This window comes from Podarcis raffonei, chromosome 5, assembly GCF_027172205.1.
Source record: "Podarcis raffonei isolate rPodRaf1 chromosome 5, rPodRaf1.pri, whole genome shotgun sequence".
NCBI lineage: Eukaryota > Metazoa > Chordata > Lepidosauria > Squamata > Lacertidae > Podarcis > Podarcis raffonei.
Window position 1 is genome coordinate 94,695,605 of NC_070606.1, and position 25,735 is coordinate 94,721,339.

General features: G+C 47.5%; 1 protein-coding gene across 5 annotated transcripts in view; it reads right to left on the reverse strand.

Annotated features, from left to right (window-relative positions):
- FAM131A (family with sequence similarity 131 member A) overlaps positions 1–25,735 on the reverse strand; it is a 65,085-nt gene that overhangs the window by 4,727 nt on the left and 34,623 nt on the right. For all 5 annotated transcript variants that reach the window (XM_053390701.1, XM_053390704.1, XM_053390702.1 and 2 more), the window contains 3 exons: positions 20,327–20,420; positions 13,427–13,609; positions 4,033–4,161 (listed from right to left, as the gene is read on the reverse strand). In XM_053390701.1, the coding sequence (XP_053246676.1) occupies positions 4,033–4,161; positions 13,427–13,609; positions 20,327–20,420 (406 nt within the window). The remainder of the gene's footprint in view (positions 1–4,032; positions 4,162–13,426; positions 13,610–20,326; positions 20,421–25,735) is intronic.

Sequence of the window (25,735 nt, forward strand, 5' to 3'; positions counted from 1 at the left end):
AGATTACCGCTGACTTTCTTTGATATGCAAATAGCGCCCGATTCGTCGGCAGTTAATTGTAGGAAAAAGGGAGCTTTTGTCTGCGCAAGAAGGACGCAGATTACACACTCTGCCAACACATGGGTGCCAGCTGGCGGGCTCTCCGTGGGCGCAGAAGGCCCTGTGACCCGTGGCACTATGCCAAGGGGCAAGCAGGAAACAGCAGGTGAGGAAGGCCAGTAGCCAAACAGACAATATATGGGGACAGAGAGCGATGCTCATATACCCCCTTTCTGCAAAGGCAATTTTGTCTTTCAGTCTTGGCCAGTGATCAAATGGAAACATGGTGGCTGAGGCTGGCACAGCCCAGAGCATGCCAACTGGGACGTTATATATATCTGAGCAATTTAGTGGCTGCTGCTTCATTTTTATTACATTTTACTTTTACTGTATATCCTGTCTGTCTTCCCAAAGGAGCCCAGGGCGACAAACAGACACACAACTTAAGCAAAATGAATTCTATAGCAACATTCTAAAAACAAACGTGGCAGTTAAAAACACCCGAAAGTCATAACTTTTGAAAACATCCTCCAGCTGTACCTTAGGCACAAACATCATCTAGTAATCCTGCTACGTTTGCTGACCCCTCTCTGTTGGGGCTGCCATTTCTGCGAGAAGGGAGCTGTTACAGGCTGCCATTTCTATCTGCTACACCTAATATGAGCCTCACTCACTTGGAGACAGAAGACGCCCACCTTGGTTCACCCGCTTGCAAGGCCAGACATGGAATGTTTGGGGCAAGTTGATTTCCTAGGCTTCTGCATCAGGTTGAAGGCAGAAGAAAATGTTGCTAGAAGATGTCACAAAATGAAGCACCTCCCAGCACCATTTTTCAAGACCTTGAGTTTGGTCTTCTAGTGCCCCAATATTGGCACAATCTTGCAGGTGAGTTCAAGTGGCACCCAAGTCATCTTGCTAAACCCAAAAATCCCATTTCCTTACTATTGTAATAGCTCAAGAACTGATTGCAGAATCACAGTTGGGCCACCTGAAAGTCATTCTTTAATGCAGTGGTTCCCAACTGGTGGGGACTCCAAGGGGTCCACGGCACCATTCACATAACAAAAAGTACCATAGAGTTATCAAAATGTTCAAAAGTAGGGGGCCCATGGCTTGGCTTTTGAAAAACGGTGTCTGCAGTACTTAGCTAATTGGAAACCACAGCTTTGGATGACTAGGGAGTGGGTGTGCATGTCTTCCTTGGAAGAATAGAAGAGGCTGCCTGACCTCAGATTTGTGGAAGATCACAAGGAGTTTGGTTCTTTTAGACTGCTATTATGTTGAAGGTTTTCATCTCAGTTACTTTGAATTCACGTTGTGTTTCTAAATAAATGAAGGAAAGAAAAGATTCCAGTTCTCCTGATCACACTTGCCTTCCTTTGTTAGCCTTTCGAGGGTCCTTTCAATAGTGAAATATATTTTTTTACCCAATGTTGAATGGTGACTCCCAAACCACCCTCTTTCCTTCATTTTCTTTTCCCCCTCCCTTTATCCTGATGTTGAAGAGGCGCAGTAGACTTTTTTTCTTTAGCCCCATATTCCCATGTGGTTTCTCTAAGTCCTTAAAGAGAGGTCCACAGTAATGGGGTCTCTCTTGTCCATGGTGACTGCCTGTATCTTTTGATTAAATTTGCTCCTTAGCTGTGATGCACAATAAATTTTATCCTACTCTTCAACCCATCTTTTCTCACTTTTCAGTTCACTAACTAATGGCCACAATCCCTCCACCTGCCCTGACACTGGAATGAGATTATTTTAAGAGTTAGGAGAGGTGCTAGATTGCATGGGGCAAAGTGTAGCTGCTCTGCAAATTCCAGGAGGTGGAATGTCCCCTCAACACCCAAAATCACACCAGATGCAATGCAATGCATGTAGATCCATGGAGGATAAGTTGGGAAGATCAGTACAAAGTACAGAGTGCCTATAGGAAATTGGAAAAAAAAATATTGGGGGGCTGTTTCCTCAGAGTGCTGTTAACTAGTGGGGAGTTTTTGCTTCATTTTTTGCAACTCCTATCACTGAATGGAAAGCCTGCTCCCTAATTTTAAGTGCATTTGCTCTGTGACAAGAGGAAAGGTACTCCTTAAATGCTCAGAGGTACCTTCCTCCTGGATTAAATAAGAAGACATCATATCTGTTTGATCCAAGAAGGGATTTAACCAAAGTGGAATGTGATAGTACCAAAGGGGTGAGGCTGGAGGAAGAGGGTTGCAGCTCCAAGACCACAGGAGAGGCTTTTCCTTGGGGATCAGCCACAACTGCTGGCGGCAGGGCTTGTATGTTCAGTAACACATCTGATTTCCTAGTGCCAGAGCTGAGAGACAAGTTGTGGCTGAAACTACTTTGCTTGCGCCATTTGGGACTTTCCTGGGAGATCTGACTCAGAATTCAAGGTGTGGCACCACATGCCAACATGCACACCAGGCAGCGGTTGGTGCATTAGGGCAAATGGGACGCTGCATAGTAATCTCCATCTGCCCTCAGCCATCCCCCATCTTCCTGCCTTTTACTTAGAGCTAGTTCAGAGGGTGTCCCAGGCTGCCTGCCCCCTCCTCCCAGAGCCATCCTTCCCTTAGGACTTAGTGGCTCGTTGCGCCAGGGCACCGGCCTCTCAGGGACGCCCCAGCGAGTGGGGGAGCTGTGTGGTTTGCTGGCGGCCTCCCCTTTCCCTGCACGCCACCAGCTGTGCCCCGCTAACCATCTTTCCTTCCTACCCTCCTCGGCCCACCCCCCTCTGCGGGCGGACGCATTGGCACTGCTGATGCTGCTTGTGCTGCTCCCACAAGTGCTCGGCGGTGGCGGCACGGGCTGCTTCGGATGAGGAGCCACTCCTTTACTCCTCCTCCTCCTCCTCTGCCACCACCTCCTCAACTGCGGGAATCCCCTCAGCCACTGCCCGCTGAGCCGCTGTCATTGTCATCTGAGGAAGCAGCGGCAGTGGCAGGAGTGGCTCCCAAGGGGCCTTCTCCACGTCACTGGTGCCTGCCGTCCCCCCACTCCCTGAGGCACAGGCAACAGCATGGCAACCGCCTCCTGCTCCTCGGGCCCTCAGGCCACTGGGCAGCAGCAAGGGTGCCAGCAGTGGGCTGTCATTGTCAGGCAGCGGAGGAGGAGAAGCGCCCTGGAGCCTTGCAAGCGAGAGGGGGGTTCCGGCGGTCTGGCCAGCCAGGCAGCATCCACCACATTGGCAGTGTCTTCTGTGGGTGGCGGCTCCCGGGGCTACGAGGTGGTCCGCGAGTTGGGCCCCGAGTTCTAAATTCTGGGAAAGGGAGGGGTGCCAGAGGGAACTTTGCACCATGGCGCTGGATATGCTTAAGACAGCCCTGCCTCCCCCTCATTCTCAGGGTTGCCCTTGTACAACTCAGCAGGCGGGAGGAGAATGAAGAAATGGTTGGCTCCACCACCATCAGTTTGGGCTCCGCCGACAGTTGGGCTCCCTGCCTTCTGCCCTACCAGCTCCCATGGGCAACAACCACCCCCAATGCGAGGGACTGAGATCCAGAAGTTGTTGGACTCCCATCAGCCACAGCCAGCATGGCCAGCAGTCAGGAATGATGGGAGCTGAAGTCTGGCAGTATCTGGAGGGCCATAGGTTTCATGCTGCACATCCCTGATGACATGTTATGGTGAAAAATCGGGATGCTATCTTCTGGGGCAAGTCGTGTGACCCACATGAGATCATGACCCCAAAAGAGGTGTGTTTTTTCTGGGGCCACCACCTAAAAATGAACATTTTGGGTCTCTGAAAAAAACATGGATTTTTTTGGTGCAAGGCCATATGAGAGCACGGTGCCCAAAATGGCTGCCATGCTCTCACACGAAGAAACAGGACATCTCGGTTTTATCAGGACAGTTGAGGGGGATGTGATGTACGCTTCTCCCTCCTCACCTTGAAATATGAGGGGCTTTTTGGACCGTCCGTAAGGGACTCTGCCACGTGGACTTCACACCCTGCTGGGTGCAACTGGCTATGACACACACACCCCCACTCACCAGCTGGTTGTGTTGTGTCGGTGGAAGTGGCAAAATCTTCATCGTAGGACTCGTCGTTGGAATCATCGCCATCCACCGAAGACCAGGCCCTCAGCTTGGCTTCGGCAATGGCAAATTGTTCGGCCACACCTAGGAAGGAGGGTGAGATGTCAGTCAGGGGAAGAGAGACAGAACCTGAGGGTAACAGCGTATCCCACAAAAAATCCTTGGCAAGAGATACTGCTGTGCATGACAGGTAGAAATTTGAGGTTCTCCCAGACATAGGGATACAGTGATGAGTGGGATAAAATGCCCCTGTTGAATTAGCTGTGATTTATTCTATGATTCAATATTTGCAGAACACGAGAGATATGTTGCTGTCGCGGCAACATACCTCCATTTCCTCGTATCCAGAAATGCAAGAAGGGCCTTTATTCTTGCCAGAAGTTCGGCTCTGCCCTCGCCGGTTCTGGAAGGATCTTTTGGAAAAGTCCCGTACGCTCAGAGACTTTGCGCCTGCCCATTAGGGAAAATAGGAAGCCCTGAACACTTGTTTTTTAGATGTCCTTTTTATGATGAGGCATGTAGAGATACCATCGACCCCCATCTGGTGAGGCTTATTTTCTCCTCTTAGGCAAAAATCACAAGATGATCCGGATGGTCGCTAGATTCTGCGCGCAGATTTGTAGGTGTAGAACACCCCCTGGAATAAATAGATCGCTGCCGTAGCCAGCCTCCTGGGCGTCCCAGGGGCAATTTGCATGTTAGTTTAACCTTAGGTCCTTTCGCATTCATGCAACTATTTTAATTTTACTCTATAAGCTGTTATTGTATCTTGTTTTAAATTTCTATTTCATTCTTGTGGAAGCAGTCTCAGTTGTGCTTCTTGAACTGGTCTCTGACTGTAATAATAAATTATTACTATTACTACTAGGATTCAATGAATCTTAGGCTACCAAACAGCTGTCAAAAGGCTCAGTGACACTAGGAATATGTTCCACAACCAAACCCACTATGTTCCAGCCACTGCTGCCAACTTCTTTCTGGAGGAAGGTGCCCTTAAGCATTGCAGGTTTCTAATCTCACAAAACTGCAAATATAGAGCAAGCACCTGTTGGTTCTTTCCCTTTTGTGCAGCTCTTAAAGGCATGGGAGCCTTTGGCAAAAAAGGAAGATTTGGCAGCTTCATGGCAGAGTGAGGATTTGAACTCTGGTCTCTCCTGGGCCCTAGTCGGACACTCAGACCACTGCACCACACTACCTCTCTTAATCCCTGGTGTACTGGGCCCCTCTGGAAAACCTACTAAGCTGAGAAATCAGGCCTTAAGTTTCCCACCTGGAATTTATCCAGAAGCATTGCTCCAGCTGAATATTTATTTATTTATTAACTTCTGGGTACATGAAGAAGAGGTATTTTAGGGCAGTTTATTCTCAGATTCACACCTTTTATAATCATACCTTTCTGGACCCTGAGAGCCAGGAAAGGCAGTTTTTGTAGCCTTTGGGTGGCCTTCGAGTAATTTTTTTCCCTTAGAGCAGATCTTGTGAAATGAATGGACCGTACTTAGTCATGCTCATTAATTTCAATGGGTCTACTTTGAATAAAATTTAGTGGAATGCCACTTAACTTTTAAGCACCACTTGAGATTCTTTGCAATTCTTTTCACCTTAGCAATGAGGAATCTTTCGGATCCCCAAGAAGCCACATTCCTCTGCACAAGAATTCTTCTATCGACCCCCCCCCCCACTTTTCTCCATCCACACTTTTGCTTGACCCATAATTTGGTCATATAGTGTACCAATTAATTCCCTGGGTCCAAAAGCCTTTGTTGTTGTTTCATGTCTGTGCCTTGAGAAAATCCAATCTGAGCTACTGAATTGGACCTGATCAGATGTGTAGAAAATCTGAGCGGAGATTTTTGCTTAAGGAAGCCTCAGTTTAGCAGGTAAGATCAGAATAAAAATTATATATATTTTTTAAAAAGTATATGTCAAGCGAAAGTGTGGATGAGCCCCAATCTTCCCTTCCCTGTCACTTTCTGTTGTTGAAGAGCTGCCCTCCTCAAAATAAGGACAGGCACTAACTCCCTCTGCCCCTTCCTCTCTGGAAAGTCCATCAGCTGGTCAAACTCTCCTTCCCTCCACTCCCATCCTCTGCTTTCAAGCCCAATAAGTCGCCTCTTTCTTGGGATGACCTTCTCTCTCTTCCCTTCATTGTGCTTTCCTCTTCTTTCTCAGCTGTTTTGTCCAAAAATTCCCCATTCTTTGCTCCCAAGCCTATTCTCTTCCAGTTGCTTTCTTTCCGATTCTTGCCTTAAAACGTTTGCCAGGACCTCAGAAAACCACCCATCCAACTTCCTTCCTTCTGCTTTCTTTTTCTAAAGCAAGCAGCATTCATTTCCACCTTCACCCGTTGAGCCAAACCTCGTTCTTCTAGTTTGAATCAGCATCCTTCTCCCACCCCCCCTTACCTCTTTTCCCTGACCAATTTGACTGCATCCTAATTTTTTTCTGCTGTTTTCAGGCATGCTTTTAGAACTGACAGCTTGTATGATTAGCTGCAACTCGTTAGCCTATTGTTAAGAGCGCTGTTTTAGGAAGGGCTTGTGTCAATTAACATCTGCTCCGTGTATTCCTTAATAAGTATGCTAATTCTCCTTTGATACAATAACATTTACTTTTGATTTGTCTTTTTTATTGTCCTTGTTAACCATTGGAGTGCCAAATTCTGGAGAGCATCCATGACTCTGTGTGAAAGAGAAGGCCCTAAAAAAGGATGGTGGTATCAAAGAATCATAGAACTGTAGAGTTGGAAGGGGAAATGGTAAAAAAGGTAAAGGTAAAAGACCCCTGGACGGTTAAGTCCAGTCAAAGGTGACTATGGGGTTGCGGCGCTCATCTCGCTGTCAGGCCAAGGGAGCCAGCGTTTGTCTACAGACAGCCTTCTGGGTCATATGGCCAGCATGATTAAACCACTTCTGGCACAACAGAACGTGATGGAAACCAGAGCGCACGGAAACACCGTTTACCTTTCTTGCCACAGTGTACCTATACAGTGATACTTGCACTGGCATGCTTTTGAATTGCTAGGATGGCAGGAGCTGGGACAGAGCAATGGGAGCTCACCCCGTCACATGAATTTGAACCACCGACTTTCTGATCAGCAATCCCAAGAGACTCAGTGGTTTAGACCACAGAGCCACCCATGTCCCTGAGGAACAGGAACACTGGCCACCTTGGCTCTCTGGTAGTATTAATTAGATCAGGATTTCCAAAATATGGATCTCCAGCTGTTTTTGGACTACAGCTCCCACCATCTCTGACCACTGGTCCTGCTAGCTGGGGATGATGGGAGTTGTAGTTCAATAGCAGCTGGAGACCCAAGTTTGGGAATCCCTGAACTAGATGCATGTGGTAGAAGATGTCTATCAGTGGCCACAAGTCACAACACACAAGTCACAACACCACCAGGATCAGAAGCACATGACACCAGGGTGGTGGAGAGCGCGATCGTCTTCATCTCTTGCTGGGACACAGCAACGGGAGCTCACCCCATCATGGAGATTTGAGGCTCAGTAGTTTAGACCACAGCGCCTCCCGTGTTGGAAGGGAACATGAGGGTCATCAAATCCAACCCCCTGCAGTGCAGGAACCATGGCACATGGAAACTGTACACTTCCTAACACTTATGACAAGCTGACACCTCTCACATTCATTGTTCCCTGTTTGTAAAAGTGGAGAAGAATCACTACCTAAGGGCTGTCATGTGGGAGATGGAGCAAGCTTGTTTTCTGCTGCTCCGGAGGGTAGGACCCAATCCAAGGATTCAAATTACAAGAAAGGAGATTCCGATGAAACATTAGGAAGAGCATTCTAACGGTAAGAGCGGTTTGACAGTGAAATGGACTGGGAGGTGGTGGACTCTCCTTCCTTGGAGAGGCTGGATGACAATTTCATAATTTAGCTGTAATTCCTGCAGTGCAAAGGGGTTGGTCTAGATTGGCTTTGGGGTACCTCCCAACTCTGTAATTCTATGATTCTAGGAACATGAATTCATTACGAATGCAAGATTCCGGAGCACAGTTCAAGTCCGTATGGTGTGGCAGCACCTCCTCCATCCACCCATTCGACTTGCCAGGTGGTGGGCAGATCACATGCAAATACCTTTACATTCTGTGGTGCAAAGAGGGAAGAAGGCAGCTTGCAATTTCATACACCTGCTCCCTCCTTGGGCCTCTCACCTGGCCTTCCTCGTCCATCTATGCTTTAATAAGCAAGACTCGTGTGCTCCAGGCAGCTGGCGGAGGGAGGGAGGGCTGGAAGAGGTCCAGGGAGGGAAGGTATGCAAGCAGCTCCCTTTGTATCCTCTTGCACATTTGAATATTTAAGGAAGTAGATAGGATCTCCAAGTTGCCATCTGCTAACCCTATTCCCAAGAAAATTCCCAGAAGGGAGATTATTATCCCAAGGTTAATTTAGACAAGTTGTCAACAGTCTCAGAGGAAACCCTCCCTGTTCACCTTGCCAAGCGATTTTCACATATTCATCGCCTTCAAATATGTTCGCGTTTTAGATTACACATGGCCCAAGGCGCAGCTGAAAAAAGCCCCAATCTCGGCTGGGTAAATTGTGCAAATCAGGAAAGTTAGCATGGCGCTACCTAATTTACATGTCTTATTGCAAATAAAAGATTTGTTTATTTATTAGATTAGGGTCTCACTCTTGGTGGGGAGGAGAGGGGGCAGCAACTGAGTCTGATATTTCCTGCCAAAAAATGGATTTTGAGGGGCAGAGACTGATGTGTCCAGAGGAGGCAGGGGGTGCAAGTGAGTTGCCTCTGATCCTGGAGTTAGTATGTAGCTATAAATACTAGCAGCCATTGATCCCTCAGCCAAGCCCCACCCTCTCCCCACCAGCTCGGAACATGTGCAGACTGCCCACTGGAGTCAGCTCACACAACCCGGGCGCATCTCTTTTTGCAAACATGAGTCATTTGCAGGACCCTCAAGAGTCTGGAGCACACAACTGGACTGAGCTGGATATCTGTTAATTTTACTTGTCAGAAAGCAGCCACGCTTGTTGTTAAATGGGGGCCTGGGGGTGGCTAATTTGGGGCTGCAGCTGCCTGTGTGCGTCACCTCCTGGGGGGAAAAGGAGAAGGAGTGGGGTAGGCAGACACTCCCAGCTTCAGGCTCCAACCATTACAATTAGCTCAGAGTCGCCCGTGAAGCTCAGATTGAATCAGAACCCAAGCTGTGGCTGAAGGACACACAGCAATTCACCACTGACGGAGGCAGAAGTAGGTGACCAACAGATGCAGAGGAGGAGAAGGCTGCTCTGCATTTAATTCTTGCAGGATTCTAAGCAGGTGCAGCTTGTGGCAAAACTAAGGGAGAAGAACATCTAACTATTATGAGTGAGAAATAGAGTAAGGTAAAGGTAAAGGAACCCTGGACGGTTGAGTCCAGTCAAAGGCGTCTATGGCGTGCGGCGCTCATCTCGCTTCAGGCTGAGGGAGCCGGCTTTGGCCACAGAGAGCTTTCCAGGTCATGTGGCCAGCAGGACTAAACTGCTTCTGGCACAACAGAACACCGTGATGGACGCCAGAGTGCATGGAAACACTGTTTACCTTCCTGCCACAGAAGTACCTATTTAATCTACTTGCACTGGTATGATTTGAACTGCTAGGTTGGCAGGAGCTGGGATAGAGCAATGGGAGCTCACCCCGTCACACAGATTTGAATTGCTGACCTTCTGATCGGCAAGCCCAAGAGGCTCAGTGGTTTAGACCACAGAGCCACCCATATCCCTGAGGAACAGGAACACTGTCCACCTTGGCTCTCTGGTAGTATTAATTAGATCAGGATTTCCAAAACATGGATCTCCAGCTGTTTTTGGACTACAACTCCCATCCTCTCCAACCACTGGTTCTGTTAGCTGGGGATGATGGGAGTTGTAGTTCAATAGTAGCTGGAGACCCAAGTTCGGGAATCCCTGAACTAGATGCATATGGTAGAATATGTCTATCAGTGGCCAAAAGTCACAACACCACCAGGATCAGAGACACATGACTCTGAACACCAGGGTGGTGGAGAGCGCTATTGTCTTCATCTCTTGCTTGTGGTCTTTTCAGGAGGCATTTCGATGGCCACAGTAGGAAACTGAATAATGGACTAGATGAGCTTTGGGTCTCATCCAGCAGGGCTCTTCCACTGTCAATGACAAAGGCACAGCACAAGACCAGAAAGCATGAGTTCTAAGGAAGGAGAGGAGACAGGATAGCTATCTTCAAATATCTCAAGGGCTGTAGCATGGAAGATGGAGCAAGCTTGTGTTCTCCTGCTCTGGAGGGTAGGACCAGAACCAATGGCTTCAAGTTACAAGAAAGGAGATTCCGACTCAACATCAGGAAGAACTTTCTGGCAGTAAGGGCTGTTCGACAGTGATGGTGGGCTCTCCTTCCTTGGAGATTTTAAAGCAGAGGTTGGATGGCCATCTGTCATGGATGCTTTAGTAGAGATTCCTGCATTACAGGGAGCTGGACTACATGACCCTTGGGGTCCCTTCTGTGATTCTAAGAATAAATCACAGCAAAGCCCAGGGTCTAAATAACTTTGAGCATCCCAGTTCGTTTCACCATGCCGCTCTGTAAGCTGGCCAGCTCAAATCCAATTGAAGTGATATGGGTCTGAGTTGCCATCACTCCTCATAGGCCCATTGGCATACCAACATGACCTGGGCCTGACATGTTGCCCTTGGCTTGACGCGACCCAGGAAAAGTGGTACATTAGCGAAAATGTTCTCTGCGAGCTATTCCTGACCTGTGGCTTTTTACTGGAGATTGCAAGGACCGTTTCACCTTAGAAGATGCTTCCTTGACTCGTCAGCAGCAGCAGCCTTGACTCGTCAGCAGCCTTGATTCTTCCTCCATCACTATCCTGCAACGCCTCCTTGGTTCCGGGGTGCATTGGAGTTCACCAGATGACACTGAGGTTCGTGACATGGCTGTTTCTTTCATCTTCAGAGGGAGATATTGCCCTTATGGCAAAGGGGTAATTATGCCCACGCTGGCGGCCTCCCAAAAGGACGAACAAATTCAGGGAGAAGAGCTTTCCCAGGGGTGGTTCTGTGGTCAACCCTCCTCTAGAAAACACGAGCTCTTTCAAAGGCAGGACAGTGGAGCTGAGTTGCTCTGGCAGCAATCTTATCTGTCACTGTTTATCCTACCCCACGCCTGTCTCTCCCTGGCTGTCAGAAAGTGAACAGCTCAGCCCCGAAGGCAGGCCAGGCGCTTGGGTGACAGTCATGTCATGTGACAGTCCTTTTGTTCCCAAAGTCGGGACTTTGCGGGCAGGAAGACGACCGCTCTGTTGTTTGGGATGATTACTCTGCTTTGCCAGGCCCTCGAAGGGCAGAGCTCTCAGGGTGAATGAAGAGGGGCAGCGGGTGAGAGGGAGCTAATTGTTCCCTCTTGCCGGCTCTTTCCCCCTGGTTCCCGGATCCTTTGGGTGACTCAGCTCCTGGCCTTGCATTCGGCTGAGCTCCTACAAGGACACAGCCGGCCTCCGCTGCTGGCACAGGAGGTGGCATCAAGGGGGCAGCTGGGATGGCACAGCAGCTGTTGCACCTAGGGCCAGCACAGCTTGTCGAACGCTGGCCCCGAGGCACCCCTCCCTGTAGCGCCACCAACCCACTTTTAAAACCTTTGCTCCCTGAGAGAGGCTAGCAGAAATGTCCCTACGCATGCATGGAGAAATTGCTTTGAAAATGATCTGGAAAACAGAGGAGTGAATTGAGGGTTCTGAGCGGACGGAGGCGGGGTTTTGGTGCACAGTCAGCAGCTTTGCCTGGTGCCAAAATGTGGCGTTATGTATTTCTCTCCAAAGCAGACAGACATTTTGATTGTGCTGTGTCCATGGCTCCTGGGGTTTGGCCAACAGAGAAGCAGGAAAATCTCCCATCCGCAGTGTACAAATTGGCATTTAGGTTGGGCGGAGAAGGACTTGCACAAGCAAGCTTACACTGGCCTTTCTCCACTCTCCCTACCCCCTACTCCCTTGTGATTACCTGCTCATCATAATCCTATGTACCGGGGGTGGGGACTGGATCCAGCCAGTGGGCGAGATCCTGCCCTTTCCCCGGCAAAGCCATTTTGACCTGAGGTCACTATGGCTTCAGGGGACTCATTTTTTCTTTGGTGAACAGCAAGCTGGGCCACAAAGGAAGAGCCAAGTCCAGTCAAGTTGGGCTTGGAGTTAGTGCTGACCAGCTGACAGATGCCAAGTTCAAGCGCTGCTTTCTGCTGGGATTGGCTGGCTACAAAGTACAGCCATACCTCAGGTTACAGATGCTTCAGGTTGTGTTTTTTCGGGTTACGGACTGCCGAAACTTGGAAGTACTGGAATGGGTTACTTCCGGGTTTCGGCGGTCGTACATGCACAGAAGTACTAAATTGTGCTTTCTGCATGCCCAGAAGCACCGAATCGCAACCCGCACGTGTGCAGACGCGCCGCTGCAGTTTGCGAACGCTGCAGGTTGCAAACGTGCATCCCGCACAGATCACGTTCGCAACCCAAGCATCCACTGTACTCCAACTCAGCCCATCCCAGTGGGCTGAAGTGAGTGCCAATCAACTGACAGTTGATGATGGCAGGCCTCCCTTGCAAGGCATAATCAGGAGTGCACTTTAAGGCTGCAGATTGTGCATTGGAAGTCATATCTCTGCCTGGCCTCCCCCTGACGTCACATGTAGTATCACAGAATTGTTTAATTGGAAGGGACCCTGAGGGTCATCTGGCCCAACCCACTGCAATGCAAGGATCACAGCTCTGACAGATGGCTATCCATCCTCTGCTTAAAAAACAAAGGGGAGTCCACAACCTTCCGAGGAAGCCCATTCCAGTGTTGAACAGCTCTTACTGTCAGAAAGTTAAGTTGGAATCTCCTTTCTTGTAACTGGAAGTCATTGGTTCAGGTCCTACCTTCTGGAGCAGGAGAAAACAATCTTGCTCCATCCTCCATGCGACAGCCCTTGAGATATTTGAAGGCGGCTATCCTATCTCCTCTCACTCTTGTCTTTTCCAGGCTAAACATACCCAACTCCCTCAACCATTCCTCATCAGGCTTGGTTTCCAGACCCTTGATTGTCTTGGTCACCCTCCTCTGCACAGTACAGGATAGGTTGCAAGTCCTACTTGCAATTCCCATGGGCCTCTGGTTGACCACTGTCAGAACAAGATGCTGCACAAGGAGGGCCATTGGCCTGATCCAGCAGACTCTCTTTATGAGTGTTCCCTGCCCTGGAGCCTCAGGGTAGAAAGGGACATCATTTCTGTGTCCGTACAGTAGATAAATCCCCAATCTGACACCACACCCCTCACCGCCTACTTTCCCCTCTCTCGCAGACGGTTCCTACCTGCAGCAAACCTGGCCTCCTGCTCTCCTTCGCTGAGGTCCGAATAGGAGTTGAATGTGCTTTCCAGAGCCACCGGCGAGTCCATGGGCTTGCACCAGCCCTTCCACTCGATGAGGTGGGCCACCCTGCCTTGAGCCATGGCTGTGGGCTTGGTCACATGATCCTTCACCACCTGTGAAATACCTGCAATGGAGCAAGCAGGGTTAGAGGGGATGCCCCGGAGCTGCTGAGATGATCCGTGGTTCCACTTTGCGGTGAAACTCTCCATTCTGCAAATGGAGATGCTGGCACACACCGTGACACACACTCCTTGGGTGGAAGCCAGACCCCGTGACTGAAGAGGCACCTGATAAGGAACGGCTGAAAGGGCATCCTTATAAAAAGAGCCAACTAGATGTCATGCTCCGTCACATGTTAAATCATCCCGACTATCCCCTACTGCCCAAAACATGCAGTGATGGCCTTCAGCAGGAAACCCACATTGGGGTGGGTGGGTGTGAGAGAGAGACTTTCTGCTGTCCATCAGGCAATGGCTTTTTCCACTTGCCTTGCCCCACCCTCCAGCACTAGGAGCATTTCCCAAACCATGACTTTAGGAACAGCAGAAGCAGCTGGGAAGAGTTCAGGGATTGTTATTATTAAATACAGTGGTACCTCTGGTTGCAAACGGGATCTGTTCCGGAGGCCCGTTCGCAACCTGAAAAGAACGCAACCCATGTCTGTGCACGCGCGGGTCATGATTAGCTGCTTCTGCGCATGCACATGATGTCATTTTGCATGTCTGCACATGCGCAAGCTGCGAAATCCAGAAGTAACCCTTTCCAGTACTTCTGGGGCACCGTGGGACACAACCTGAAAATGCGCAACCTGAAGCAAACGTAACATGAGGTATGACTGTAATTTTATAAGTTGTGTGTCTTTGCTTTTCAATATAATGGAACTTTTTTTAAAAAATGCAATCATCCCAACTCTATCATTCTATGATTCTATGATTCTATCCACATCAGCCTTCACCAGACTGGTGCTCTGCAGATGATAGAATCACAGATTGTAGAGTTGAAAGGGACCTCAAGGTTCATCTGCTCTGACCCCCTGCAATGCAGGAAAATGAAGCTGTCCCATACCAGGATCAAACCTGCAACCTCTGGTGTTATCAACACCACACTCTAACCAGCTGAGCTATCCACCTGGATAAAATTAAGAAGGCACCAACTCCCAGCAGCGTGCTGGCTGGGCTTGATGGGAGTTGTGCATAGGAACTTGTGGAGAGCCAGGGGCCCATGTAGTCCAGCATCCTGTTCTAACAGTGGCCAAGGAGATCCCTGTGGGAATCCTTCATGAAGCACAAGAGCCGTTCTGCCTCCTGCAGTTTCTAGCTGCTGGTATTCAGAGGCATGCTGCCTCTGACTGCGGACTATTTTGTAGACCCATACACCTGGAGGGCAAAAGCTGGTCCAGGCCATGCAGTCTGAAGGGGAACAGCTTAGCCTCCTCCCTGATCACTTCTTTCTGCTGCGCATGTATCCCAAGCCTCTCTCAGAGCTGCACAATTAAACCTGAGAAGGATTACAGCCCCCTTGCTTGGCAAATCCAAGCCATGAAAATCTGACTTTGAGCTACGCTTTGGAATTTATAGCCTATGTGCATCCCTTCTGAAAGTGTTTGCCACTTGGGATGTCACACATTCAGTTCCAGTGACAGCTATCATGTAATAGGTGACAGACGAGCTACAGTTGGCGTATCACCTCCCTGGCTTGCCTTCTCCGTTGCCGGATAATTATCTTGGGCGTATTTAAGAGGCAGTGATCTGCAATAACTGATTATAGCAGCTTCGCACATCCATTGAGACGTAATGATCGGCGGGATAATGTAACATGAGAACTCCGCTCATTGACAATTCACCGGCTCTTTGTCACGCAACTTGCCCTTGGTTGATTGAGGTAAAAAACAGAGAAATCAAGCTATGCAGAGCTGAAACTCTCAGCAACATTTGTAAGGGGTCCCATAACGTTCAGAACTAACTAGGGTGCCCTTATTTGACTGGGAATTGGCCTGTCCTTTTCAGTTCTGAGAGTGGTACAGCCAGCGTAGTATAATGGTTATAGTGCCAGACTAGGACTCTGGGAGAACAGGGTTCAAATCCACACTTAGCCAAGGAGGCCAGTCACCACCTCTCAGCCTAACCAACCTTACAGGGGTGTTGTGAGAATAAAACAAGCAGTGATCAATAGTGGCTCCAACAGTCATGAACAGCGCAGTCTTTAGCATATGCGCCACAGGGGTGCAAAGTTCCATACAGTGCCCCCAAATTTAGTTTAGCCCCCAAATTAACTTTTATTATGATGTAAGAGTTAATTTTGCATGCACAGCGCCACTGAGAATGACAAGTGTCATCATTGAGTCAAGCACAGCTGGTGCAGCGCGTCTTTGGCAAATGAGTGCACAAAGTCGAAAGCCCTTTAGTGAAACAGCAGGTATACATTTCGGTAATACTTAGGTATATATGTATTTTGTTTTTCTAGCTTGATCAGAATTATTTCATAACAGGTAGATAGTTAAGAGCTTAGGCGGCTTCAGCGGCAGGCACCTGGGGCCCCCCAGAATTCGGCGCCCGGGTGCCCCGCACCCCTTGCACCCCCCAAGTAAAGACAGCTATGGTCAAGAAGGCAGTTTCTGTACATGCTGTAGAGGGAAGTGAGGGGCAGGTGGGGCTTGTCAATCTGGGAAGGTAGCCCATCTAGGAGAAGGAAAACTCTGACCCTAAGCATCCACTGCCTTGTGGGATATCTTTGGGAGAAGTAAATTTGAATCACACAAATTTGAAGTGGAGTCCCTAAGATGGTTGTGTGGCGTCTTGTATGCCTCCTTCCAGCAACTCCTGTAGCCAAGCTGGTGCCAGACGTCTTGCTCTGCTTTCCTTTGGACCACATCAGTGAGGATGAGAGGAGAGTCTTGTCATCTGGGCAGCCCAGGACCTCCATACACACTGATCAGGCTTGTGGCCTGGGGAGGTCACTTCACTGCTGCTAATGCAGTGGCTTGACTTCACTTTAGGAGGCACACTCCATTGTCTCTTGAGACACACAGTTGCGAACATCAATGCCACCTTGAGCTCCTTGGATGGAAGTTGGGTTGTAAATTCAGAGGTTCTCAAACTGATCCACAGACCACTGGTGGTCCTCAGGTGTTTCAAGGGCATAGCTGTCAACTTTCAGATTTGAAAATAAGGGATCACCAGCCTCACCTGTCCCAGGGACAGCCTATGGGTTAGCTAACAATCCGGGATAGCAGTGGAAAGCAGCGGGAATAATGGAATTTCCTGCAAAAAAAGGGAAGGTTGACAGCTATGTTCAAGGGGTCTGCAGAACACCTGATAAGATTGATAAATGGCCCTGGATTTGGGTTTTTTTCTTCTCTGACAATGAAGATTCTGACTATTTTGCCCAAATACACCACTAAGGTCCTGGGCATAGGGCCTGTGATATTCATAATAGGATACTTGTGGAGTGTACTAATTTTTCCATAAACTCTACTAGTTAGAGGCCTATCTCCGAAACTCAAGGCCCACAGTTTTCATAAAGCAGCCCTGGTTTTGAGGTTGCTGTCACCATTGAAGAGAAGATGTTTATTAAGTGGTCTGCACAGCCCCTAGGAAAGCGCTTTGAGAAATGCTGGCCTAATGTGTTTGGAATGATTTGATTTGGTGTTTTTCAAACTGTGTTCTATGAAATCCTAGGTTTTCTCGGAAGCCTATCAAGAGCCCAGAAGCTCAGTAATGGTGGGCAAGATGCCCAAAAGGCCATTACAGATGTTCCACTGCAATGTTCGCCCATGAGAGAGTATGGGCACATTGTAGGAGGCCTCTCAAATGGCGGGGGGGGGGGCAAACAGGTAGGCCTAACACCTCTGTTTATCCTCCAGTATTAACTGAAATTAGACTATGTTCCAGAATGCTAAAAAGAAGAAGAAGAAGGTACAGGGACTCTGGAGTCTTGGCAGATGAATCCATCCATGGCAAACCAATCTATGCAGAAAGGGTTTCCTGGGGGGTCAGAAGATGGGTGGTACAATTTTAAGAAAATTTGCATTCTTAGTAAAAACAATGACAATATCATTAAAGTGCCAATGTGCCTCTGGGCTGTCTTCAAGGCAGGAAAATAACTGCCGGGGGAAATCACGCAGCCAAAAGCAGACTCCGGAAAAATGAAGGGCGCTAGGAAGGCAACCATTTTGAATGTGTTGCTGCAAAAACAAGGAAAAATCTCCTGCGGCAACCTTAAGGGTAACAAATTGATCGTGGCATAAATGTTTGTGGCCTTGCTTGACATAGGACCATTGACAAGTAGGTTATTGCAAAACAAAAGCGGAAATGCATTACCAAATAAAATAGAATGCAGATTTGTATAGGTTCGTGACATTGATTCAAACAGAAATGCAATGCATCTCACCATCGTGGGGATGAAGGTGAGCATGTGAGCTGTTTGCATGCTCAGTAAGTCTCGCTCCTTAGCATTCTTTCTTTTTGCCCGTCAAATTGAGGACTGTACCATGTAAGGTAAGATATAGGTAAAAGAATAAAGGGACCCCTGACCATTAGGTCCAGTCATGACCGACTCTGGGGTTGTGGCGCTCATCTCGCCTTATTGGCCGAGGGAGCCGGCATACAGCTTCTGGGTCATGTGCCCAGCATGACTAAGCTGCTTCTCGCGAACCAGAGCAGAGCACGGAAACGCCGTTTACCTTCCCACCAGAGTGGTACCTATTTATCTACTTGCACTCTGATGTGCTTTCGAATTGCTAGGTTGGCAGGAGCAGGGACCGAGCAACGGGAGCTCACCCCGTCATGGGGATTCGAACCGCCGACCTTGTGATCAGCAAGTCCTAGGCTCTGTGGTTTAACCCCCAGCACCACCCGCGTCCCTACAAGGTAAGATATATGACCATCCTATAGACAAGGGAGACAAACAGAGAACTCCTCCTGCCTTGAGCAAGTACCTGCGATGAGAGCAGGGCGGGAGGAGTGGAAGAATCTCACTCCTTATCTCATGGGTCTCCTGGCGTGTGTCTGTCTGCAGAGGCCTTCCATGGCCCACCCCCCTGCTGAAACTTGGATTGAAAGAAACTTTCTTTAGCCCATAGAAGTCTCTTTTCAAGACAAATTGTGGCACAGAGTCATTTCAAGGAGGGGTGTACAGCCAAGGAGTTGCAACTACAATGTACATTTCACCATGGAGGCCGGCAATTATATTGGCAACATTCCCCGCAATCCAGTACAGACTTAATTTTGGATCTAATCTGCATATTACTATGGTGAGATAAGGGAGCTTTTCACTCTAATTATTGCATAGGGCTTCTGCCCACGTTAACTTCTAAAATAACCCAATGGAGCCATGCTGGAGGAGAACCCAGCTCATTCCTTCATGCTAATCCTCCTCTCACTTCAGCGTGGGCTGCTGTGGGGAAGCAGATCAATAGCAGGCAACGTATTTTTTTATAGTGGCACCTTCCTTCTCAAACCCCTTGGTTCCCGAAAGCCCAAAACCCGGAAGTAAGTGTTCTGGTTTTCAAACGTTTTTCAGAAGCTGACCATCCGATGTGGCTGTCGGCTATTGTTTCCAGGATGCCTGCACCAATCAGAAGCTGCGCCTTGGTTTTTGAACATTTCAGAAGTAAATGAGCTTCCAGAATGGATTAAGTTCGACACTTTAGTTTTTGCTATTTATTTTGTATTTTTGTTTTCGAGGCTTTTTCAGTTAATTTGTTTTTGTGAATGTGTGGAACCCAGTTCAGCTATTGATTGATTGATTGATTGATTGATTGTGTGACTGCGGAAATGGACAAAAGCCCCCCATCCAAACAATGACTATCACCAGTGCAGGTAAGTAAAAAAATTAATTTTAATTTTTATCATCTACAATACTGTCTTATTTATTTTATAGTACAGTACATTGATTATTGCTTTCATTTTATGGATCAATGGTCTCGTTAGAGAGGAAAATTCATGTTAAATTGCTGTTTTAGGGGTTGTTTTTAAAAGCCTGGAAAGGATGAATCCATTTTGCATTACTTTCTATGGGAAAGCACACCTTAGTTTTGGAACGCTTTGGTTTTGGAACGGACTTCCAGAACAGATTAAGTTTGAGAACCAAGGTACCACTGTATTTGAAAGCCAAAGGGCTGGGACTTTCTTACTCACAAGCCAGAAGAGAGTTTTAATTCAAGGTTGTACTGGCAGTCCAATTCTTAAAAGCAGTGAAGGGGAGCAGGGGGCAGCAAATTCCCTCCAGAACCCCTAATGATTGCAACTGAGACTTTGGCAGTGTACACAACATATATTTAAAACACATCTCCGCCCCACCCCAAGAATCCTGGGAATGCTAATCTGTTAAAGGTGCTAGGAACTGTACACTACAGTTTCCAGGATTCTCTGGGAATGAAATGTGCTTTAAATGTACGGTGTGTATCCACAGTATGTCTCTATTTTCAAGTAGGATTCAATAACATGCTGTCAAATTCAGTTTTGCACACCTATAGTGGATTGGGACATCTTGCACTAAAAATCCACTCCCCCCCCCAAAAAATAGTCTTTTTGCAGTGACAGTGAAATACTCTTTAAAGCATAGGATTGCGCTTGCTTAGTCATCTAATCTCCCTGTAAACAAATCAGGATGGGTGCTCAATAAACAAGACACCTGGAAGCAGCCCATCAAGTAGGAAAGTTGAGCCAGTAGGATTCAATGAGTTTTACTCTTGCCTTATTGTTGCTTGGATGCTGCTAGTTGCTTTGAACTTCCACTGGGAAAGAAATACAGAGAGTACAGTGACTGAAATGAGGCCCAGTGTTGTTGTTTACCCCAGAAATGGAGACACTCTCATCAAACTCCATTCCTAGACGCTTACCGTGCAATGAGGACCGTGCGAGGGCCGCGATTTCTTGGATGGTGAGTGCTCGCCGGGACTTGGGTAACATTTCGACAGTGTCTTCAACATTTACCTTCAAGAGAAAAGGACAGTGAGGTGAGAGGTTGCCTCAAAGAGGGCTCAGACAGATGTCTAGTTGTAGGGTGTGTGTGTGTGTGTGTGTGGCCCTCCCTGTGCGTCTGTGTATAGCGTGGTTCGTTCTTCCATAGAGCTGAAGGAGGACATTCTACGGAATTCAAACTGTTATACAATAAAATGCAATGTGTAAAAAAATAAGAGCAGCAATAAAAATACAGTTAAATATCATGCAGCATCTAGCTCAGTGCATTGCAATTTGCAGAAAAATCAATGGCAGGCAGAAAAACCATTAAGTGGCCTGGCAAGACCACCAGGAATTTCAGGCTGGTCTTCAGAGAGGGGTAGTTTGAGAACCACTGGACTAAACCTCACCAACAACTCCGGAAATAAAAAATTCTGGTAGCTGGGTGGGCCTTGGGGGTGGAGCCAGAATACTCCGAGGGCGGGGATGGTGTTTTTTTTTAAAAAAAGGTAAAGGATCTCTGGACGGTTAAGTTCAGGCAAAGGTGACTATGGGGTTGTGGTGCTCATCCTGCTTTCAGGCCGAAGGAGCTGGCATTTGTCATGTGGCCAGCAGGACTAAACTGCTTCCCGTGCAACAGAACACCATGATGGAAACCAGAGTGCACGGAAACACCATTTACCGTATTTTTCGCACCATAGGGCGCACCGGACCATAGGGCGCACCTAGTTTTGGGAGGCGGAAAACAAGAAAAAATTATTCTGAACCCCAGAAGCCAGAACAGCAAGAGGGATCTGGCTTCTGGGATACCGTGTGGCTGTTCTGGCTTCTGGGGTAACCGCGCCAAGCCTCTTCAGGGCAGCGGGATGAAGGCTCCCCCTGCCCAAAGAGGCTGCGCAGGGCTAAAGCAGAAGCCAGGACAGACGCGTCGCTGAAGGGGCACTGCGCCTTCTCTCTCTCTCTGCGCAGCGCCCCTCCTTCACAGGAGAGGCGCTGCGCAGAGAGGGAGAAGGGGCAGCGCCCTTCAGCGAAGCTGGAGAAGGAACAGAAGGAGACCCTTCTGTTCCTCCTCCGGCTTCGCTTGATAGGCGCGTTGCTCAAGGGGCGCTGCGCCTTCTCTCTCTCTCTGCGCAGCGCCTCTCCTTCACAGGAGAGGCGCTCCGCAGAGAGGGAGAAGGCGCAGCGCCCTTCAGAGAAGCTGGAGAAGGAACAGAAGGAGACCCTTCTGTTCCTCCTCTGGCTTCCAGCACAGGCGCGTCGCTGCGAAGCGGGAGGAGGAACAGAAGGAGACCCTTCTGTTCCTCCTCCGGCTTTGCTGGACAGGCGCGTTGCTCAAGGGGCGCTGCGCCTTCTCTCTCTCTCTGCGCAGCGCCTCTCCTTCACAGGAGAGGCGCTGCGCAGAGAGGGAGAAGGTGCAGCGCCCTTCAGCCAAGCTGGAGAAGGAACAGAAGGAGACCCTTCTGTTCCTCCTCCGGCTTCGCTGGACAGGCGCGTCGCTGCGAAGCGGGAGGAGGAACAGGAGACCCTTCTGTTCCTCCTCCGGCTTCCAGGACAGGCACGTCGCGGCGAAGCCAAGGAGCCTGCATTCGCTCCATAGGCCGCACACACATTTCCCCTTCATTTTTGGAGGGGAAAAAGTGCGTCCTATAGAGCGAAAAATACGGTACCTTCCTGCCACAGCGGTACCTATTTATCTGCTTGCACTGGGGTGCTTTTTGAATTACTAGGTTGGCAGAAGCTGGGACAGAGCAACAGGAGCTCATCCCGTCAGAGGGATTTGAACCGCCAAAACAAGAGGCTCCATGGTTTAGACCACAGTGCCACTCGCATCCAGGGTACCAGGAAGTAGGGGTGCAGTCCAGTGCAAAAGTTTCCTATTTGCCTAAAGCGTACATCTTTGGATTTTTTTTAAAAAGAAGTGTTGGTTCAGCAACAGCCCCAAAGAAAAAGTCCCCAAATCAAAACTTGACCTGGTCCTGGTTTTGTTTATTTGGGTCAGCTGTTAATTGTATTTATGAGCCACATTCAATACCAAGTGGACCAACCAATTACAAAAGAAAGATGTTGATTAATCACTTTAGCTGATTGATCAACAGATTAAATTTAAGGACCAAAACCTCGCCCATACTTCCTACAGGGCCGCACCAGAATAGTACAAGGAGAAATAAATAAACATGTTGTGAACCCTTGGCCCCATTGATTAAAATTTGCCTTTGCTAAGCAAAGCAGAGCCTTGATTAATTCACCAATTGAAGCTTTAATTGATTAATCTATTAATTAAACTGCTTAAAGGTCGTAACCCTGTTTAAAATACATAAATCTGAATATATAGTTCTGCGTCTGCTTCACTTCCCTGAGACAATCCACAGTGGCAGGGTTAACAGGGTTTCGTTTCATTTAGATCAGAAGAGCCCTGGAGAGACTTAAGCTGTTTTTGTAATATCAATATACAGATGTACAAGCACAGCTTAGAATCATAGAATCATAGAATCATAGAATCATAGAGTTGGAAGAGACCACAAGGGCCATCGAGTCCAACCCCCTGCCAAGCAGGAAACATCATCAGAGCACTCCTGACATATGGTTGTCAAGCCTCTGCTTAAAGACCTCCAAAGAAGGAGACTCCACCACACTCCTTGGCAGCAAATTCCACTGTCGAACAGCTTGCTGGAAGCGAACGGGCTCCTACACTCAACAGATCTCCAGGGAACAGCTGTTGCAGCCCCTCCACAAGGCTGCCCACCCAGTTTCAGCTAACTCCAGCTTAGACCAAGGATAGCCTAAATGCTGCTCTCTGGATGTTCTGAACTACGGGACCACCTCTCCTGGTATGCCCCACGGAGGACCTTAAGGTCCACAAGTAACTCTTTGGAGGTCCCAAGTCACAAGGTGGTTAGATTGCTCTCAACTAGGGCCAGGGTCTTTTCAGTACTGGCCCCGACTTGGTGGAACACTCTGTCACAAGAGACTAGGGCTCTGCAGGACTTGACATCTTTCCACAGGGCCTGCAAGACAGAGCTGTTCCGCCTGGCCTTTGGTTTGGACTCAGTCTGACCCTTATGTTTCCCTCCCCTTATGGTTTTGATTTATGGGCTACTATTAAAAGGAGGATGCATTTTAAATTGTATTTTAACCCATATTTAATAAACTGGTTTTGGGGGGTTTTTTTGTTGGTTTGTCCCCCCCCTCTTATGTTTTATTGTCATTTTATTGGTGTTAGCTGCCCTGAGCCTGGCTCTGGCCGGGGAGGGTGGGGTATAAATAATTTTATTATTATTATTATTATCTCCCATCATCCCTGATCATTGGCCATACTGGCTGCAGCTGATGGGAATTAGAATCCTAGAATAGGAAGGGGTCCCTGAGGGTCATTTAGTCCAGCTGAAACATCTGGAGGGCACTAAGCTGGTCAGCCAGAAGCTAGGCAGTCTATTCTCCCTCTCTCTGCCTCTCAACCCCAACCAAGAAGTTCTGAAGCAGTGATTCCCAGACTTTTTTAGCCACCCCCCCCCAACTCCATAAACTCATTCCTAGTGCCTCCTGCCCTCCACGACAGAGGGCATTATTCTTTTTTTTATAAGATATTTATTAGAATTTTACAAAAAGCAGGAATTTACAAAATAAAAAGAGAACAAGAGAAAAAAGAAAAATACAGAAATACATAGAAAAAAAAGAAAATACAAAATACAGAAAAAGTAGATAGAAAAAATTAAAAACAAATCCATTTTTTTTTCATATCTTGGATTTCATTTGCTTATTTCCCTGACCTCCTCACACCTCCCTTTTTTGTATTCCCATTCACATAGTCAGTTCAGCAAATCCTTACCCTCTTTCATTTATCTTAACTCTATATCTCAACATATTATAACTATATATTTTCATCCGTTATCAATCCATTTTTACATATTCTTATTAACCTTGTTGCTAATGCCACTTAATTTCAATCCAACATCATTTTAACATTCATTAATTTTACAATGTTTCCGCAAATAGTCTTTAAATTTCTTCCAATCTTCTTCCACCAACTCTTCTCCCTGATCTCGGATTCTGCCAGTCATTTCCGCCAGTTCCATATAGTCCATCACCTTCATCTGCCACTCTTCCAGGGTGGGTAAATCTTGTGTCTTCCAATACTTTGCAATGAGTATTCTTGCTGCTGTTGTAGCATACATAAAGAACGTTCTATCCTTCTTTGGCACCAATTGGCCGACTATGCCCAGGAGAAAGGCCTCTGGTTTCTTCAGGAAGGTATATTTAAATACCTTTTTCATTTCATTATAGATCATCTCCCAGAAAGCCTTAATCTTTGGGTACGTCCACCAAAGATGAAAGAATGTACCTTTGTTTTCTTTACATTTCCAACATTTATTATCGGACAAATGATAGATTTTCACAAGCTTGACTGGTGTCATGTACCACCTGTATATCATTTTCATAATATTCTCTCTTAGGGCATTACATGCCGCAAATTTCATACCTGTGGTCCTCAACTGTTCCCAGTCAGCGAACATAATGTTATGTCCAACATCTTGTGCCCATTTAATCATAGCAGATTTAACCGTTTCATCCTGAGTGTTCCATTTTAACAGCAAGTTATACATTCTAGAAAGTATCTTTGTTTTAGGATCTAACAGTTCTGTTTCCAATAATGTTATAATCCATATAGTCTAACAATGTCTCATGCAACTTCTTAAAAAATTCAGATTTCCCCTGATTTGGTGCATATACTCCTACAATCAAAAAATTTTCTCCTTGTGTTTGAATTTCAATTGCCAGTAATCTTCCTTGATCATCTTTAAAAACAAATTTCGGTGACAGGCTCTCTTTCGCGTAAATCACTACTCCTCTCTTTTTAACCTTGTCCGATGAAATAAACTCTTGGCCCAATCTTTTATTAATCAATACCTTCCTATGAAGCCTTATCACATGTGTTTCCTGTAAAGAAATCAAGTCCAATTGTTCCTTTTTCAATAAATGAAAGATTTTTTCCTTTTCTCCGGGGAGTTAAATCCATGAATATTCCAACTTAATAGTTGCAGAGACATGGTGTATTTATTTTGCTTTTCCTCCACCTGCACCCAACAATTGTTCTTATTCTGACGGTGGTATCACCTTCTCTAACTTGTCCAATCCCAAAGGTAGTGGTACTATGTCTTGTGTTCCTGGTTTTAAAGCTCTTGGCTCTTCTTCAGCTTCTTTTTGCAGGTCTTCTCCGTGTTCTCTCAGAAATCTTTCTTTACCTTCCACTGATCTTATTTTAAACTTTTTCCCTTTAAAGGTAAAAGATAGCCCTTGGGGGAATTCCCACCTAAAAATGGTTCTGTTTCCTCTTAACAGGGCCACCAGAT